Source organism: Euphorbia lathyris, chromosome 6, assembly GCF_963576675.1.
Source record: "Euphorbia lathyris chromosome 6, ddEupLath1.1, whole genome shotgun sequence".
Classification (NCBI taxonomy): domain Eukaryota; kingdom Viridiplantae; phylum Streptophyta; class Magnoliopsida; order Malpighiales; family Euphorbiaceae; genus Euphorbia; species Euphorbia lathyris.
This window is the reverse complement of record NC_088915.1, coordinates 52,510,247-52,530,906: the sequence shown is the minus strand read 5'-3', so window position 1 is coordinate 52,530,906 and position 20,660 is coordinate 52,510,247. Positions and strand designations below refer to the sequence as shown.

Here is a 20,660-nt window from a genome sequence, read left to right as displayed (position 1 = left end):
TGAGAGCATCGATTTTTGCTGTTGAAACGGCTTAAGAGAGGGGATGGCACCATCTTTGGATCGAATCTGATTCTGCGCTCGTAGTTCATTAATCCGTCAACGTTCAGCCTCAGTTCCTTGGGCTATCCGACAAGCCTGGCTCAATTGTTTACGTCTCTGTTCACTAATGACTGTCACTATCTCGCATATATTTAGGGAAGGTAACCATACAGCGGACGCCTTGGCTAGACATGGCGCATCCGCCGATAGTCTCATCTGGTGGCCTTCGGCCCCTGCTTTTTGTAATTCCTTTATTTTTGATGACCTTTGTAATGTGGGGCACGTGCGCTACTCCTAACTCTTTCTCTGTACTATTCTTTATTTTTTTAATGATATCGGGTTGGTCCGTGCAAGCGTCGGGGGTGCCAGCCTGGCTAGGATGTCCGGCTCTTATTTCCTTACCAGGTCCCAACTTTTCAATAAAAAAAAAAGAAACTTCATAATAAGTAAATTACAAGCCTTATTATCACACCGGAAACTTACTAATTAATGTTTGATGGCATGAACAAATAATTATTATGATACATTAATTATTGATGTGTTTTTTGTATAAACCTAGAGCCCACAATGGATATATGTTCCTATATGCTGAATAGTGGAGTATGCAAGTCCGTAGTGCTGCTCCTGATATTTCCTGCATGTATACAAAAATAGTTAAATTAATATTTCTATTTTTTTAACAAAAAAAACTACATTTTCATAACTTGAATTTGACAAAAGGAAGTGTAAATTATTATATTTGTCTTGTAATGAAAATGATATCTTGTGATGGTGTCAAGTAGATTATTTATATAAACCATATTGTCGTATTAATAATCTTAAAGGTTCATTTTAAATAAATGTTATGTGATTTCACGCTTTTACAAATTAGTACCTGTGGTTTTTCGAATCCTATGGTTTGCAAAATTTTTATTTTTTGTTGACTTTGCCAAATTTAGCTGATAACGATCTCAAGTTAAAATTTCCAAGAATTAAATGATATTTTAAACAACTTTTAATTCCTCAACTTCTTAGATTTGAGGTTATTTAGGTATTTTTTTATGAGAAAAAGTTAATGTTTAGAGAGAGAAAGCTCTAAAATGATGATTTTGAAAATTAAAAAATACGGTTCCATAGTAAATGTGATACTAAACAACTTTAATTCTTGAAAACTTTCATTTTGAGGTCGTTATTGGCCAAATTTAGCAAAATCAATAAAAAAATGAAAATGTTACAAATCATAGGGTTCGAATATATATATATATATGTGTGTGTGTGTGTGTGTTACCTGTTGAGGAAATTCGCCACTTTCAAGTTGTGAATTGACCAATAATCTTACTGCATTATGTAGAGGTGTTGGATCCCTCCTAGCCTATTTATCATTCAATAACTAAATTAATATAAATAATTCTTGACCTCTAAATTATAAAGAGTCAAAATATGAAATATTTTGAAATTAATAATTAAAATATAAAACTAACTTGTCCAGCATGAATAAGACCCATCATTGCCCATGCAGTCTGTACACGATTTGATTTGTTTCCTTCTAGCTGCGTGTATTCCTGAGAATTATATATATATATATATATAACATTTTTATTAAACATCGGAAAACATTTTTAATACACAACTTAGAGCTAAAATTTATAAACTAATTTTATGCTTAGGGTGTAACTAATTTATAAAATTACCAAATTAGTGGTGGAGAGATAGCTCTCTCCCCAGCCTCCGGAATTGAGTTGTTTGGAAAGCAAAAATTCACAACCTTTTCTGACTATTTTACTATTTTCATATGTCTTTCCAACTGCAGCCAAACCTCTTAATGCAAAATAAGTACCGTATATGTAGCAAATCCCCCACTCTCCAAACCTGCACCGCAAATAGTAACTTGATATTAAAAGTTAAAAACCCCCATAATTTATTATAGATTTTACATATGCATTTCCAAATTAAAATATGGAATTAATCATGTACTTACCAAGAACCATTAGAATTTTGTGTATTTTCTAGATATTGAGTTGCCTTAACCAGTGCGATTTCTACATCTTTTTTTCTGTATCTAGGGTGCAACTTTTTGAATAGCACAAAACTCACAATCATAGATGCTGTACATTCCACATAGCTGAAACCACATAATTCGAAAGATAATCAAAATTCTATTTTGATTTTTACCTATTAACTTAAAAGTTTTAGGATTTAAAGTATGCATACTCATATTCCACCATTACTCTACCAAAAGATTCAGTAGGATTGAACATCTGAGAATCCAAAATTATAAAAGATTAGTTACCCATTTTCTTTGCAAAAAATGAAGGAAAGATAAAAACAACAACAACGAATTACCTTTCACTCTGCTCACTTGCCATGTTGATTTTATTGTCATTGCACATTAAATTGTAAATTTTTCTAAAGTAACATTCATTTTGGTGTCATATTACCAAATATTAACACTGATGGTGGAATTACATATTTCATATCACTAAATATGTACTGTATTCCTCTACTTGCAAATTGATTAAACAAAAACTGTTCTTTTATACTTCTCTGTAAAAAGAAATATATGTGTATATATATATATATATATATATATATATATTAAGGGATTTGACTAACACTTTTTATCATGTTGACAAATCACCGAAGTCAATGTGCGACATAATCAAAAGTCAATATAGCTTATGCAATGCCAGCAAAGTCAACAACTTATAATATCATGTCATCAAGGTCAACATGTTTCACGTCATTAAAAACTAACACATTTAATCAATTTCTTGTTTTGCTAATGTGTAAAGAATATGCCTTGTTTTTTTCAAGAAGAAAATACAACATTAATCTATTTTTTCAATCGATAAATTCAAAATTTTTTCTTTTTCTTTACTTTTACTAATAATTTATGTTAAAGGTGGATTAGTGTAGGAAATATTTCAGACAACACTTTGCCCAAATTCTAAATTAAACCTCTTAATTTCTATTTTTTTCCTTTTTATCCCTTTTTTCTTTCTTTTTCTCCATTTTATATCTTGTTAATCTAAAAGCATTACACTTTTTGGGTGAACTCTCATTTTCATGTAATCCCCTATCAGTCTAGGAGAACAAAAGTACCTTTGCTCACAGTTCCACGGTGATAAAGGAACTGAATTAGACTTTTCTAGGAGGGTATCACATAGGTGTAAAAAATGAGCGCGTCGAAGTTTTCACTTCGTACCTATCTCCGAGCAAGCAAGTATGTACACATCTTTATCTGTATCGGCTTACAGGAAAGCAAGCATGGTACCTTTTTATTCAAAATTTTCTTACTTGGGTAGCCGGATCTTGATAATTCGAATGGGCAAAGCTCTCAATATTTCCAAGACTAGACGTGCCTCATTATTTTATTTCTTTTTCTATTATAAAATATTGTAAATTTATTAAAATTATAATTTAAAAATGATAATTGATAAAATTAAAAATACATAAATAAATAAAATTAAAAATAATAAATAACAATTAATTCTTATTATAAAAATTCTAATAGTTGAAAAAAAATTAATTCTTATTAGTTTTAAATAACTCTTATTTTTCTTAAAAATAAGCATACAATTTAAAATTAATAAGAATTAATTATTTTTTATTACAATTTTAACAATAAGAAATATTTTTAATCTTCATTTATTATTTCATAATTTACTAATTTTTATTGTATTCTTTTTTTTATTTTGTAATTTTAATAGATTTACAATTACTATTAATAATAAAAAAATGAATATAATAATAATGAGTCAAATATAATTTTGACAAAATCTAAAAAAAAAAATTAGATTTAAAAAGAAAAAATAAAAATAAATGAAAAAGGGGAATTAATGGTTTCCAAATCCCAAATGCTATTTGGGATTTGGGGAAAGTGTTTTGCAACAAAAATTTTTGGTCAATAATAATTCTTCCACCAATTTGATATTGTAATTAGGGGTTAATGATTCAGGATAATTCACAAACTATTTGGACCCGATTCGATGATTTTTTAATTACTATATATATTTTTAGTAATCTTTAGAGTAAATTCCAAAAAAAAACCATGTGGTTTTACCTATTTTTGAAAAAACCCCAGTGGTTTGTTATTAAAAAAAAGGATTGTGTTATACGCCGTTATCCGAAAAACGAAAAATGGCTTAACATCGTTAAAAAGCTGACATGGCATAGGGATAAAATTGGAAAAATGAATTTTTTTTATTTTTCTCTCTCTCTCCTCCTTCTTCTTCTTCCTTTTTCTTCTTCTTCTTCTTCCTTTTTTAAGTTTCGATTCCAGAAATCTGGAAATTTCCAGATTTCTAGAAATTTTCCAGAAATCTGGTCTGGAAATTTCCCAGATTTTTCCAGATTTCCGAAGAAATCTGGAAATTTCCAGATTTCCCGAGTATCGGAAATTAAAAAAATAGGAAAAAAAAGAAGAAGGAGAGAAGAGAGGAAGAAGGAAGAAGAAGAAGAAGAAGAGAGGAAGAAGGAGAGAAGAAGAAGAGAGGAAGAAGAAGGAGTGAAGAAGAAGAAGAAAAAGAAGAAGGAAGAGGAGAGAGAGAGAGAGAGAGAGAAAAAATAAAAAAATAAATCGTTTTTCCAATTTTACTCCTGTGCCACGTCAGCTTTTTTAACGGTGTTAAGCCATTTTCCGTTTTTCGGGTAACGACATATAACACAGTCCTTTTTTGTAATAACATACCATAGGGATTTTTTTGGAAATCGGTGAAACCACAAGGGTTTTTTTTTTTATTTACCCTAATCTTTATTTCAAAATAAACCAATTAATGACCATAAGCAAAAACAAACAAAAAAGCAAAAAAGTAGTAACTAGTCCTAGACTCTAAGGGTATGTTTGACTACTTGTTGTTTGCTGTTCCTATTTTCTGGTTGCTGTAACCTTTGGAAAAGGCTGCTTTTCCAAAAAGCAGAGATTCTCTGTTTTTGTAAAAAGCTACTTTTCAGCAGTAAAAGACAAATATGAAGAGTCTAACCAAACACCTAAAACATTGCCTTTTAAAGTGAAAAAGTAAACAATAGGTAAAAAGTAGGTAAACAAACACCCTTCAACTCTCAACTCACAAGGCCCATAATCAAAACACTTAATGGATACTTTAGGTATTTAGTTAGTCCAAAAATTATGAATCCAGAGTTCAAAATGCAAACCTTAACGGGGCGTTTGGTATTTTATTGGAATATGGATAAGGATAAAGATTGTGATAGAGATGATGATGAATGGTTATGATAAAGATAAAAATATGATAGTCAACAATTATTATTCAATGTTTGGTATGTGGTATATGGATAAGGATAAAATAATACATTTTACTATTTTAACCTTATTTAAACTACATAACATTAATTTGAGGGATAAGATGGAATTTTCCATCCTATTAAAATCATATGAGCTTATCCCACCTCCTTATATCATCCCCCTCTTGGATATAGAATTTGAGGGATAAGACTCATATCCCTCTCTTATCTCTCTAACTTATCTCTAAACAAACATGAGTTAACTCATCTTAGTTTTTTCATCCATATCTCCATGTCTTGATGCCCTCTAACAAACACACCGTAAAGGCTAAGGCTCTGTTCTTTGTCACTTAATTTCAGTATCAATAATATCAGTTCAGTAGCATTCAGTTCAGTTCAGCATTCAATAATTTATCGTTATTTATTATAATTATAATCATTTATATATAATTTATTATCATTTATTATAATATATATATTTTTTATAATTTAGTATTATTTATATATAATTCATCATTATTTATTATTTATTATGTATCATAATTATATTTATTCAGCATTCAGCAGCATTCAGTTCAGTTCATTTCAGTAGCATTTAGTTTAGTTCGGTTCAATTTACTTAAATTCAGTCAAAAAGAATAGAGCCTAATTAGCTTCTCCCTCCCTAAATTCTCCCTCTTATTGAGTCATCCACAATAGAAGCACTAACAAATGACATCCAAGGTCATATGTGATATGTGAGTTTGTATTCTTCGGCCACCACTAGTAACAACGTTTCTTAATGTTTGGTCATAATAAGTGATTGTTTTTTATTTTTAAAATCTTTTAAACTCATATGGAGTATGTTATAGGGATTTTTTTCTTATTTGCTACTTGTTCGTACATGTGTGATGCATCTAGTAAAACTCATCAAAGCTTGGCTCAGTAAAAAATCGATCAAGCTCGACTTGTGCAAAGCTCGATCAAAGCTTGGCCCGAAATTACTCAGCTTGAGATATTAAAGATCTAATACCGAGTCTACCTAAATTTGATATTGGTTCACACGTTAACACCCACTTTAAAATTGTAAATTTTGTAATAAATACCTTAAAATTGTTAAAAAAAATTCCATATACCATAAACTAAGAGAGTATATATATACTCCGGAAGTATTGTAGAAACTCTTATCTTTTGTAAAGAAAACTAACACAATACTCTCAATATTAGGTCAAAAGGGAGCTGACCTAGACTCACACCTAGAACCTCCTATTTAGGAAGGAATATAATCTGAAACTTATTTTAATTATAATACAATAATTAATCAATAAGTTCTCAATTGTTAAAGAATATCCTTCTAAATAATTATTATCTATTATATGAATTTAACATTAATCATATATATAAAAAAACAAGAATACAATTTACTAAAATAGAATAAAAAACAGACAACAAGAGTACACTATGTGTTTCCCATAATACTCCAAAATTTATTTTACAAATTATCTCTTAACAATAAGGGTAAAGTACAAAAAAAAAACTCAGGTGGTTTATCTGATTTGCAAACACAATCTTAGGGTTTGAAAACTTACAAACAATAGTTTGTGGTTTGTGCAGTTTGCAGTTAAAAAAATTTAAGTTGATTTTTCTAGAAAAAAAAAACTCATGGTTTAATTAATTTGGAAATTCAAGCCTTATTAGGAGATAATTTGCAAATCCATACATTATATATAGGGTATTTGCAAACTCAGGCCTTAGATATAGGGTAATTTGCAAAATCTGACTTTTTTAATTGCTACAAATCCCTCAATTTTGAGATAAATTAAGGCAATATTTTTTGCAGAATGTCTGAGTTTGAAAATTGCACAACCCACAAACTCATGTTTCAAAAATTTAAAATTACGAGACTATGCTAGCAAAAAGGTCAAACTATAAGTTTTTTTACCCTACCAATATTTTTTGACAGAATGATAAATACCTTATAGCTTCTTCGTTCTCTGCAAATTGTCTTAGAATTTTAATGTTTATTTGGTTTTTCTTAATACAATCAAGAATTAATTAAATTTTTTATTTATTAAGTTTAAATTTTTCAAAAAAATCTAGGCAATGACCTCTAAAATATTGGAACTGTCATTAGTTATTCTACTTATCAATTTACGAACTCAAAACTACATATATATTCAAATTAATGTAAAGTAAAAGTTAAATCTCATAATAAAGATATATCATATCTACCTCTAACCACAGATGAGAAGATGGAGGCTCCCAAGCCGAAATACCGCCGGTTTTGCTCTACAAATACCCAACACATTCTTTCACGTTAGTAATATATATATATATATATTTGTGATGAAAATTTTAGATGTAGAAGGGGTATTTTTAGTTTAGGGTTTAGGTAAAGCCTCAAGGACACATAATAATTAACAAGAGACTTTACATATTGCTTCATTTATTTAGACTCTAACAACGATGGAGAGTCTCGAGCTCAGATATGAGTGACACAATAGTCACTTCCTTACTGTTGAGCCGACTCTAATGAGCTCTCAATTAAGTTTTCAAACTTATTAAAGAAAAAGAAAAAAGTTATATTTTTCATACTTGCAATGTAAGTATAAAATCCACGGCGTCATATAATTGTTGTGGTTCAACTTTGTTACCAACAACTTCTGGCTCCATTTCTGATAGTAACAGTAAAACCTATAATAAAATATCATATATAATATATGAGATCATGTATTCTAATTATCGAATTAGTAAATAACTAGTTAGTTGAATAAGTACCCTGAGTGATTCAGCTGTGCAGTCAGAGACTTGCCATCCATGATCTTGATCGCCCAGAGGCCATGCCCCTTTTGTAATAGATCTCAAGGTATTTTTGAATTCTCCAGGAGGATTTTCTTTTATCTTAATTATACATAAAAAGTAGTAAATGATATTATAAAACTAATTGAATTGTTTATTATTATTATTTGGTATACTAATCTATATATTAAGAAATAAATAATATATATATATATATATATATATATATATTTAAGAATTATTACTTCTGATTAAATCAATTATAATTTCTAATTAAATCAATAGTATAACTTTAAGATATAATCATATAATAAGTAGGTAGAACAACTAATTAAATCAATAGTATAACTTTAAGATATAATCATCTAATAAGTAGGTAGAATAACTAATTAAACCTGGGTTTGCTTGATGAATTCATGAGCTTTTCTTAGTGTCGAGCCGTATTCATTTGTGAGATTACTTTCTAGAATTGCTTGAACATAAAAATTCGTATCCCACAGTTGAGTGCCCAAATTCTGCATTAAATTAGCAACAATTTAATTAGTGTTATTGTTTGTTAATAAAATAATAATAAAAGAAATATAATTAAAAAATGAATGGATAATGGGAAAACATTGAGTTCGTTACCCACCCCACAACCAAATTTCACTTTAAAATTTGGTTGCATGCTTTGTTCCATTAAAAAAAATCACTATTATCTTGTTGACAGATGAGTACTCATATTATAAGAGATAAATTTAATATTATAAATTTTTCTCCTTATAAACAGGATGTTATTTTAACTCCCAAGTTATTTTCATAGTGAAATTGTGTTAAGTATATATTATCTAAGGGTTGACAATTATCGTGTATCATCTCTTTGTATTTAATCATGTACACACTATTGTTTGTTGTGTGTGTGTGTGTGTATAGTCACTGTAAGTTCAACAAAAATATCAAGACAATAATACCAAAAGGTTATTTTACTTTGTTGCTTCTTTACTCCGTTCATAAGAGCATGTTTCAAAACCCTATAATTCTATTGAAATTGTAATTTTGTAGATTCTCAATTATGAATATCTTGTTCAAACTCTATTTTCGCTTCATCTACTCTCGGTCTCTTTGGAAGGAACTAGAATATATGTTCAGGGAATTGAATGGTCTAGTATTGTTACATCAATTAACATACAATATTATCATTTTTGTTAATCAATTTGTTTCAATTTATTTTACAAAGTTGAAGTGTTTATGGGGAGTTGGATTATCCTTTTCCTCCACCAATTTGTACACGTTCTACTGCTGATTCTTTCACCTATAAGCCTTCTAAGAATGCATGTACTTTGAAACATGCACATCAACTTGTCAAATTTCTAATGGGACTTAATGAGGATTCATATTTTCCTTTTGCAGCCTTTACCATCCATACACAAATCTTACTCAATGATTCACTATGTTGAGAAGAAGTATGAGGTAAATTTTGACATTTTATCATTGGAAATTGCTAAAATGTTTATTTAAGGTGCAATTTAAATTCACTTGATGAATCCACTAATGTGAATGTGAATTCGAACACATCATATTCTCTTCATGAGTATAACTAAGGTTGTGGTTCGAACTTGGATCTAATTATACAAGGGACATATGTTTTACTTATTGTCATAACCCTGGTCATTTGAAGGAATCTTTTGTCAAGCTCATTGATTATCCTACGTTGTTTGATCATAAAATGAATGGAAAATAAAGAGAAAATGGTGTGCATAAATCACTAGATACTCATAATTCCAATTTTGATGATGGTGTTGATAGGGAAGATCATGATATTTCACCAAGAACCACTGAACTTTTGTAGAGAAAAGTTAAATGTGTTATGAGGGAAAAAATTCCATGGAATATAGTGAGATGACATTAGTGGTGCACATTAAGGTTTGCAGGTAATATTTTGACTTTAAACTCCCTATTTCATTCCAAACTGGGAATACTTGTATAGATTATTAACATTGGCGGAATATATCATATGTATGTTTGTTTGAAACTTTTAGTTCTTACAACCTTGTGACTTTCGAAAAATTTGGTATATCTGCCTGATGGTGCGATTCAGTCAGTAAAATATGTAGTATCTGTGAAAATAGGATATGATTTTACTTTGCACCATGTCTTAAACATTCATGGTTTTAAACATAAATTTCTACATGTGAGAAATTTCTTTATGAAACGAGTATTATTATTATTATTATTCTTGAAATTATGCGTATTGCAGACCCAAAGGTCTAACTTTCCGTTTTCCATTAAATTATACCAAGATGGCCTTTACAATCTGACGGGAAAATATTTTCCCCCTAATGTTTTAGGAGTTTATAGGTTAAATAATAATATAATGTTGTCTTCTTGTGTTGATTTTTAATTCCAATAATGTAGTGTTTGTATTTTCTAAGTCCTATTTATGTCACCATCACCTTGAGTATGCTATTATATCCAACATGAGAGTATCTCCAACAGGCTCTTAGTGGCTTCTCAAATCACTAAGAGCCTCACCATTCTCTCTATTAATAGAGAGCCTCTCTCCATCTCTTAGTGCCTCTTAATTCATTTTTTATTAATAATTTATTATTGAGGAGTCTCTCTCCTCACACTATTGGTAAATATAACAACAATTAATAATTTTAAAGATAAAATAATAAATAAGGAGTGAATATAAGGAGTATTGTTGGAGATGATATGTCTTAGTCACTCTTAAATCACTAAGAGTCAATTATTTATATTATTTTTAGAAAGTGCACTAAGAGTCTCTTGGAGATGCTCTGACACAAATACATTGTATATCCGATTTGAAAATAAAATCTATTATGACATTTGTCCTATGGCCAAACAACAAATGACGTCATTTTTCTAAAGACTATTTTTAATGTTATTTGTTTTCAATTAATGCATATCGATATTTGAGCCCCATACAAAATAACTTCTTTAAAAGGGGAGGAATATGTTCTTATAATTGTCGATAATTACTTAAGGTCCATTTGGACAAGTTTATGAAAAGAAAAATCTCAAATGCCTAAAATTATTAAGAAATTTATACAAATAGTTAAAACTCATTTCTCACCAAAATAAAGAATATTAGTATTGTTCATGGTACTGAGTTCTTAAATAATCATTGCAATGACCTATTCAAAAAAATTATTATAAAAATATATGCATTTACACACCTTAATAAAATGGCTTTGTTGAGTGTAAGCATAAATATTTACATGAGGTCACCTCAAATTTATTATTTCAGGCAAATTTGCCTAATTTTTTTAGGGTGAAGCTAACTTAATAGTTAATCATTTGATTTCTTAAAAAAAAGTTAATCATTTGATTAATATTTTCTCACACCTCTACTAAATTGGAAAAGCCCTCATAAAATCTTATATAATAAAATTCAAGCTTACTCTTATTGAATACTTTGGTTGCCTATGTTAATTTTTTGTTATTCATTGCAACCAAGACAATCTAGCTCAAAGATTTCAAAACTCATATTACTAAGTTAAATGCTATTATTGAACCTTCCTCTTATCAACAAGTTTGTATAAATACCAAATGGGTCTTTGTTGTGCAAGAAGATATTAATGCTCTAGAAATGAATAATACTTCGACTGACATGTCCTTACCTCGTGGTAAACGGGCCACTTCAATTAAATGGGTCTACATAATTAAACAGAAACCTAATGGATCCATTGATTATCTTAAAGCTTGCCTAGTAACCTATGGTTACAACCAAATTCAGGGGATTGATTTTATTGAAAGTTTTTCACTAATGTATCTTCATAAGTTTGTTGATGAAGACGTCTATCTCACCCTCTTGGTGGTTATACTATCGTTAAACAAGGTCAAGGTTGTAGACTTTGTAAATCAGTGCATGGAGTTTAACAAGTTGGACATCAATGGAATGGTGAGTTTATTTTTCATACTAATTTTTTTGGTTTTCTTCACGAACCTTTTGATCATTTCTTATTTACTTATACATCTGATAAAAATTTCATTGTCTTGATTGTGTATACAGTTGATGTCCTTATTTTTGGAAATTCTGAAACCATTATTAAAGATGTTAAAATCATCTTCATACTTTTTTACTATTAAATACATATGTTTCATGTAAAAAAAAAAAAAAAAAATTGGTGTTGAATTAGCATCTGATGCAAATGGTATATTTTCGTTATCTCAACCAAAGTATACTTTTTATTTGCTTACAAAAGCTAATCCTACAACTTATCATATGCAAGCTAATATTGACCCTAACCTTGATAAGGTACTATTATCCTTTATCTAGATTCTTATTGATGTTTTGTAGGACGTCTTTTATATTTGGCTTTTACTTGCCTTGATATTGGTTTTGTAGTTCAATAGCTGAGTCAATTTATTGGTAGTCCTTGTTCTCATCATCTTGATGTTGTTTTTCACCTTCTTTGTTATTTATGCGGAACTATAATTATGGAATTATTTTTTATAATGATATAAATTCTCTTTTCCTTAAAGATTATTGTCATGCGGATTACAGACGTTATCATGTTACTCGTCATTGCATTGGCGATTATTGTGTGTTTGAGGTGATTCTCTTATCTTGTGGAAGGCAAAGAAACAACCTATTGTTAATAAATTCTCGGTTGAAGCTGAAAATCATAGTATGGTTGGCACTAGTTGTGAGATAAAATGGATTACATATTTACTGGTTGCATTTCATATTCTAGTTTCACTTCCTATTATGTTATGTTGTGATAATGAGGCTGCCATTCATATTGCTTCCAATTCAATTTTTCATGATCGACCAACCACTTGGATATTGACTATCATATCATTCTTGAGCATATTTTTTATGGTTTTCTCACCATGCCACATATTCATACTACTTTTCAAGTAGCTAAAATTTGTTTTGTAGTCCTTCAACTGAGTTTTTTTTTTTTTACGAATAGTCTTTTTTCTCATCATCTTGATGTTTTGTTACATCGAACTATGAATTATGTCTTATTTGATAAGGCTCGAAATTCTCTAATTGTGGAATGTTGTTGTGACAAGGATTGGGGATATTGTTGTGCTACTCGTCGTCGTGTTAGTGGTTATTGTGTATTTTTAGGTGATTCTCTTAAATCATGGAAGGCAAAGAAACAACCTACATAGTAAATCATTAGTTGAAGCTGAATATTGAAGTAAGATTAGAACTAGTTGTGAGATCAAGTGGATTACATATCTACTGGCTACATTTCAGATTCTAGTTTCACTTCTTATTGCGTTATATTATGATAGTGAGCATATATTACCTCCAATCCATTTTGTCATTAACGCGCCAAACACCTAGACATTGATTGTCATGTCGTTTATGAGCATCTCGTTTCTGGTTTTCTCACCACACCACATATTTGTACTTCTTTTCAATGTTAACTAAACCATTAACTTCTGCTCATTTATCTACACATTTTTTTCCCTAAATGGGACTGGTTGAATCACCACTTCCATCTTGAAAAGGGAGGGGTGTTAAGTATGCATTATCTATTGGTTCATAATTAATATGTGTACCATCTCTTTGTTTGTAACCATATAAACACTAGTCTTTATTGTAATAGATTTTGTAACATCTGTAATCTTATAGAGAGTGTTTTATAAAATAAAATTATAGTATATATTATAATTATAGTATTAAAAAAATAAAATTATCAAAATTATAATCAATGGACCCTATCAACTATTTTTAAGATTTATATTATTATTATTATTTTTATTTTGAAATTTTTGTTACTATTATTAATATATTATTATTAGCAGTATTAGTGTTATTATCATTAGGGAATTATCATTTTTGTTTTCCAGGAAGAACGTTTCATCCTCTGTAAACATTAAATTTTCTATTTTTTTAATCTTATTTTCTTCATAACCCATATTCCGGCCACTTCTTGAAACGAAAATTATACCATTAAATTCTTTATTTCACGAGGAAGATTTTGCTACCACTATTGTTATTTTTCGATTGAAAAATGTGGTGATTGAGATGAGTATTTTTCACTAGAAAAGTGTTAGATCCTGACCTTTTGATCGATTTTAGTAGTGAAATGAGTGTATTTTCGAACTTCCATGAACGTGGGCTATCTCGTGGTAGTCTCTATTTGCTCTTCTGACAACTCCGGCGAGCGGCCACCGCATTCTGACGAAATTTCGATGAGCATTTTTTGGACAAAATTTTACCACTTTCACATAGGTTCCAATATATATGATAGTTTTTCTGAATTCTTAATCTATTTTGATAATTGAAACCTAAAAGGTTAGTATTTTAGATTTAAGTACAAAGTTGTTGATTTATTTAGACTAATATGAAACCTTAATTGATATTGTTGGGGTTATGCAACATTCTGAACATACATTCACATATCTATCAATTTTTTAATTGTCAATTAATTATAGGAATGTGTTTTTAGTTATAGGGGAGGAAGCGTTGGGTCAACCAGAACCCGAACAATTTAATTAGCTTATTAGACGAGAGGCGACCGTAATTACTAGTACTTATATATATATATATATATATATATATATATATATATATATATATATATATATATATATATATATATATATACACCTTATTTATTGATGTGATGAATATATGGCCAATCAAGGTAATTGTGGTTGTTTTATTACTATTTAGTTGAATTATATGATTTTTAAATACTTATTATGTATAAATATGTATATTGATCATTGTGAAAGGTGTATTGCAAGTTGAGTTTAAAATATATATTAATACTACATTAATTTTCGTTGGGTTTTATCGGAGGAAATCTTTATATATATATATATATATATATATATATATATATATATATATAAATTGAGTAGATATAATAAAGTTTAAAATTTCACTTAAATAGCTAGCTTAAGTGAGTATGTTCAATGGTCTAAAGTTTGATAAATGTGATCAGAAGCACCTATCTCGAAAGGGAGACGATAGGGTATTATTTTGCTCTAATTTGAGTTGGTACTGTGCCCTGAAACTAGGGGTGATAACAGTACCGTGTCGTTGAGATAGTTATTATGAGGTTAAAAGGTTTTGTGTCCTGAAACTAGGGGTGATAGCGTATTGAAATATTATTAACCATGCGACTATTGAGTATATTTCTCTTAGATCTAGTGGGCCCTTAAAAACAAAGATAATAAGTTATAGTTTGATTATTGGAAGTAAATTGAGCCGTGTACATGATGTTATGCTTATATTTTATTCTTGATTGATTGATTGTTTGGTTGTCTGATTTAATTAAATGTGAGATGGCTAAAATTAATTGCATATATGTATGTATATATTTATGTATATAAGTATATGTAATTATGTTTATCGAGTAGGCAGCTCACCTGATGCCATATTTTGCTAGGTTCGGGGGTTCTCCTATTTGCTAGATTTTCATATTTATCTTGCATTCAAGTTGGCCCGTTCAACGTATCATTTCTATCAGAGTCTTTATAAACATTTTTAGGATTTATTATATTATTGGTTGGACTATTTTATTAGAATGAATTTAAAGTTATTAATTGATTAAATGACTTGTTTTGGCTCATTGATTGTAATTTTTTATAGATATTTTATTAAGGAGAATTTAATGGATAATATCAACTGTTTTACATAATTATAATAAGTGTTTGAGTTTTTATGTATATTTAATACGACCCGAGATAGGGTTATTCATTACAATAATAATACCAAAATATTAATTTATTTTCCTGATTTTTAATTCTGCTCAAATTCTTCTATCATTTTTTTTTAATATATTTGGATTTTCCACGTAATATTTATATATCAATGAAATTTTATTCTTAGATTTAAATTATTTCTCACGTTTTCGGAAATGGGATAAAATTTTCTTTTCAATGCTAATTAACTAGTAAGCTAAAGTGGGAAATTAAGCTAAGCCAACCTGTACTTTCATTCCATCTTCAGCAACCCATAAGCAATCGGGAAGTCTAGCTAGGTGACACTTGAATGCGTCTTGAGTTGGATCTTCTGCCCAAATAGCTAACATTTGCAAAGACTGAACATACGTATACATATAATTAGAGATTAATGTTGCAATCAAGAATACATAATTAATTATTTAGTAAATAATATACCTTTTGCAAGTTAGCATGTCCAAGAAATCTAGATTGCTGATCCTCAAAATGAACTAGTTCTATTATTTTGTGCATAGCTTTCTCTCTTATCTTCGAAAATGGCCAACATTTCAGAACTCTTTCACCAATGTAATAAACTCCATCAAACAACAAATTTAGTGCAAACGAACGAGGGACGGTAAGATCCTCCTGTATCATCATTGTTAGTAGTTTTAAATTGTATAATTACACAAATACCTAAATTTTATAACTTCAACCACGACATGCGATGAAATTATTTGCTCTGAAAAGTTACCAATAAATGCATCTATCATGGATCAAATTTATATAGGTATATTGTTTGGGAAGTTTATAGTAAAATTTAAATATTATTAAAAACGGTAATTTTGATGGAATTCGAACTCAAAACCTACGTTTAACAAGTAGATATATCTATCCTTGTAGGGGCGGTGTAGTGTTTTTAAGACATTATATTCACTTGGCTCCCTAAACTAAATCTTCATAGTTAATTAGAACTATAAACTATCAAAATCATCAATAAAGTTTCTGAATTAAGTAAAAATCATCAATTGAATCTACATCTTATCCTAAAATTAGAAGTTGTGACTATTTGATATGGATAGTAATAATTTTTATACTGGTTCAAAATTGTTTGAGGAAGAGGGTTTGAAACTGTTCAAACGAATAATTTTCAATGAGACATCAATCGATGATTTTTATTTAGAATGGGGACTCAATTGATGATATTTACTTAGTTCAGAGACCTGATTGATGATTTTGATAGCTTAAGGTCTTACTTGACTTTGAAACTCCAGTTTGAGAGCCAATTAAGAATTATGCCTATTTTTAAAAACCTATACATTTCACATTTCTTTATTTTTAGGTCAATTTTAACAATTAAAATTTTAATAATTATTATATTAAAATAAATTTTAGATTTTATAATTTTGATCGAAAGGTGGTTAACTATGTTGATACCCTAGAGTTGCACCTGAATACTTATTACTTGGTATCTAACAAATAATTTCAACTTAAAGTTTAAATTGATAGACAGAGTTCAATAATAATTTTTATTATAATATTTGACACATTTTCGCATGGGAATACTCAGGAGTTTGAAGCGTATACAACACATACTAATTCTATTACCATGTATTGGAATTTCACCAGTCAACGGGGTTCCTAGAATTCCAACTCTCGACCACTTGATTTAAGGGGCTGATATTATGTCAAGAACAACTTGAACCAAAAATGTAAGCTGATAGTTTAACCCTAATAATATATATTTTTTTTATTATAATCTCTATTATTCGGATCAACCCTTATTAATAATATATATTTAGAATAAATAATTTATTAGTTTCTAACTTTTTAGCTAATACACTCTTCTAATTTGTGCTTACTTATTATGAGTAAATTATAATTACGGTACCTAACGTTAGCATATTTTATACTTTGATATTAAACTTTTAATTTTATAGTTACAACTACTAGTATTTTAAATAAAAAATATATTTTTAATATATTTAATTTTTTTCTCATCTTGTTCTCTTTCATGTCCTCATCTCTCTCCTATCTAATTTTAATACGATATGATTATTTAAAATATTATTATAAAATAAAAATATAATATTTTTATCATAATAAAATATTTTATTTACAACTATTAATGTTAATGTGAATGTTTTATTCAACACTAATATTAAAATCCAAATATGAATTAATAAAATCATATACATTAAAACAAAAATGATAAACAATTTTTTTAGTCCATGTGTTTTGATCTAGCATACTAGTCAATCCCGTATGCATTTGAAGGTTTTTAAGTTTTTTTTCTTAATCCACTATCAAATCTCTCTATTTACTTTTCTATATGAAAGTATAAAAATGTACTTAGTTATATAAGTAAAAGTTTATCTCTTTAGTTTTTCAATCTAATCAATACTTCATCAAAAAAAAATAATAATAATAATCAATACGTTGATAATGATTTTTATGCATTATACATACACCAATATTTTTTTACTTCTATATATTAATGTAAAAGAATTCTACTATTTATTCTCTTAAATTTTTATATTTATTTTTGTTGTTATTTAATATAATATTTTTAAATTTAAAATTACAAATTATTTTGAATCTCCATAATTTTAAAAAATCAGATATTTTATTTTTATTTTATCTATAAAGTTTATTAGAGATAAAAGTTTCACATTTACAATTTTGAAATATTTTTTAATCAAACAAACTTAAAACTGCTAAAGTTTTATGATTATATAAAAATAATAAATAAACTATAAATATTGGAGAGATTGGAATTAAACGAGAAGAAAAAAACAAAAAAAAAATTAATGTTTTATCATTATAAAATCAGGTAAATAGTGATTTTATAATTTTAATTTTTTTTTTACTAAAGATTGGTTAGCGAGGAAGAGTAAGCAGCGAACATCCCAGCTATGCTGGTTATAATTTTAATTTTATTTAGCCTAATTTGGTCATTTATTTACAAAGATTAAAGAGTTGATGAAAACAAAACCTGTTGAACTATATAATTGGTTATAAAACCCAGGTCTGAATAGTGTAATATGTAAAAAATAAATAGAGTTACCATAATAAAAATAAACATAGTGAATCAATTATAACTATTCCACCTTTAAACATAAATGTCGCACTTTGTTCCAATTAATTTGATCATATGGCTCAGTATAGAGTTCTTCCCTTAATTGAATGACGAGATGGGTGATAGGACCCACCAATTTCTTTGCATACAAGTATGTTAGTGGATTATAAACCGTGCGTAGGTAACACCAGAGCTTTTCTGTCATATTCAAATGTGTAGATATTAGCTTTATATTTTCCTTAGATATTTCAAAATATCTTAGAATTTGGTTTACCTGCACTAAAAGGAAGAAATGAAGGAATAAGTATCATTTCAGGAGGCACCGGATTGCATCCTTCCCACTCATGCACTCCAAGTATCTTCATGTATAATCAACATTATAATGATAAGTTTATCCTATCATGATATTCATTTCATGCTAAATATATTATTATGTTATCTTTGGATAATCATAATCATTTAAGATGTAATTTTTTAATATATATAAAGATAAAATCCGAGTAAACTGCTGACCGAAAGGTATATCTTGCCCCAAGACTGAGTGTTGATAGCACCTCCATGATCAAGAATCCACTTTCGACCTTTAGCAACACCATTATCTTCGCCTTCATCGGGCAATTGTTGACCAAGCAAACGCAATGCAATGTAATTAAGTGCTGTGGTCAACATTGTACTAGGACTCTCTATATGAAATCCCCATCCTCCATCTTCATTCTGTTTTTTTTTTTTAATTTCATTATCAATATCATATTTTGTCAATTATATAATATATGTAGAGTATATATATAAATAACATACTTGATGATTGTATAAATATCGTAGTATTTCTTTTTTGTGTTCATCTGAAAGAACTGTGTCAAGCATTTTGGTGATATAAAGACATATAATCTGCGCAATTTGTAAAACCTAAAAGATTAGAATCAAGAAAATGAAACACAAACACATAGAGGTATTTATAAGTAGTGGTTATGATATCATACTATAGGAGCAATTAAATATAATAGTCCTGAAAATTCAGAAGGCCAATGACCATCACTTGCTTGGATTGCACAACTGAATCGGAGAGCTTTTGTGAGAGCTATTTCAATTTTTTCATCTGTAATTTCCTCATCTTCTTCGAATCTAACTTTGGGTATGTTGTACACATCAATTTGATTTTCTTTTATAAGCTGTGTAATTTTGAACACAAAGATGTTAAAAAGCAAGTAGAAAATCAATATGTCATATGTTAATAAATTGTACCTGAAGATTCTTGAAAACATCATTGCTAGCTTTGAATTGAAAACGATTACGGGTGAAATTATCTCTAGCAGTTTGAATAAGTTGAAGTTCCTCAGGAGTACCAACATTTTCATAGAATTTCCAAACCTGTCTTCCTACAAAATTATTGGTGCTAAATAAATATGGATTATCATCACCTTTACCTATCTCAAGCTTCCACATTCTCTCTTTTTATTTGCAACAATATCAAAATCATCATTGCATATTTATATTGCATGGAAGCAAACAGTAGCTAGTAAGTGTGGGGTTTTTATTTTTGTTAATTGATATTCTGGACCCACGTTTCAAACTAATATAAATTCTAACCTGAATAGATCCATTTCAAGGGTTAAAATTCTACCACCAATTATTTTAATCATAATTGCTTTTATATTTTCAATTTGGATAAGTTTTTGCAACTTTTGAAATCGATGCATTGGAAATGCTTTTGGTAATTAACGGCGTTAAAATATACTCGCTCTATTTTAAAATAATTATCACATTTAATTAAATTTTTCTATTTTATATTATTTATCAGATTTAGCTTTTAATATAATTTTTTTTATTTTATTCTTATTAATGAGTTTAATATTAATTGCACTTTTGTCATTTTAAGTTTTTAATATATGGAGGATGATTAAATTTA

The 20,660-nt window shown here is 28.4% G+C and overlaps 1 protein-coding gene across 1 annotated transcript; it reads right to left on the bottom strand.

Annotated features, from left to right (window-relative positions):
• Nucleotides 1-482: 482 nt before the first annotated feature.
• LOC136232186 (beta-amyrin synthase-like) lies at nt 483-20,201 on the bottom strand. The gene is made up of 18 exons (XM_066021225.1): nt 19,997-20,201; nt 19,735-19,923; nt 19,553-19,642; nt 19,268-19,468; nt 19,029-19,113; nt 18,786-18,952; nt 16,135-16,323; nt 15,942-16,055; nt 8,433-8,552; nt 8,017-8,139; nt 7,834-7,932; nt 7,471-7,527; nt 2,230-2,276; nt 1,997-2,140; nt 1,710-1,887; nt 1,500-1,580; nt 1,307-1,390; nt 483-673 (listed from the first exon to the last, which is right to left on the bottom strand). The coding sequence occupies exons 1-18, from the start codon at nt 20,195-20,197 to the stop codon at nt 566-568; spliced, it is 2,277 nt and encodes a 758-aa protein (XP_065877297.1). The 5' UTR covers nt 20,198-20,201; the 3' UTR covers nt 483-565.
• Nucleotides 20,202-20,660: the final 459 nt, after the last annotated feature.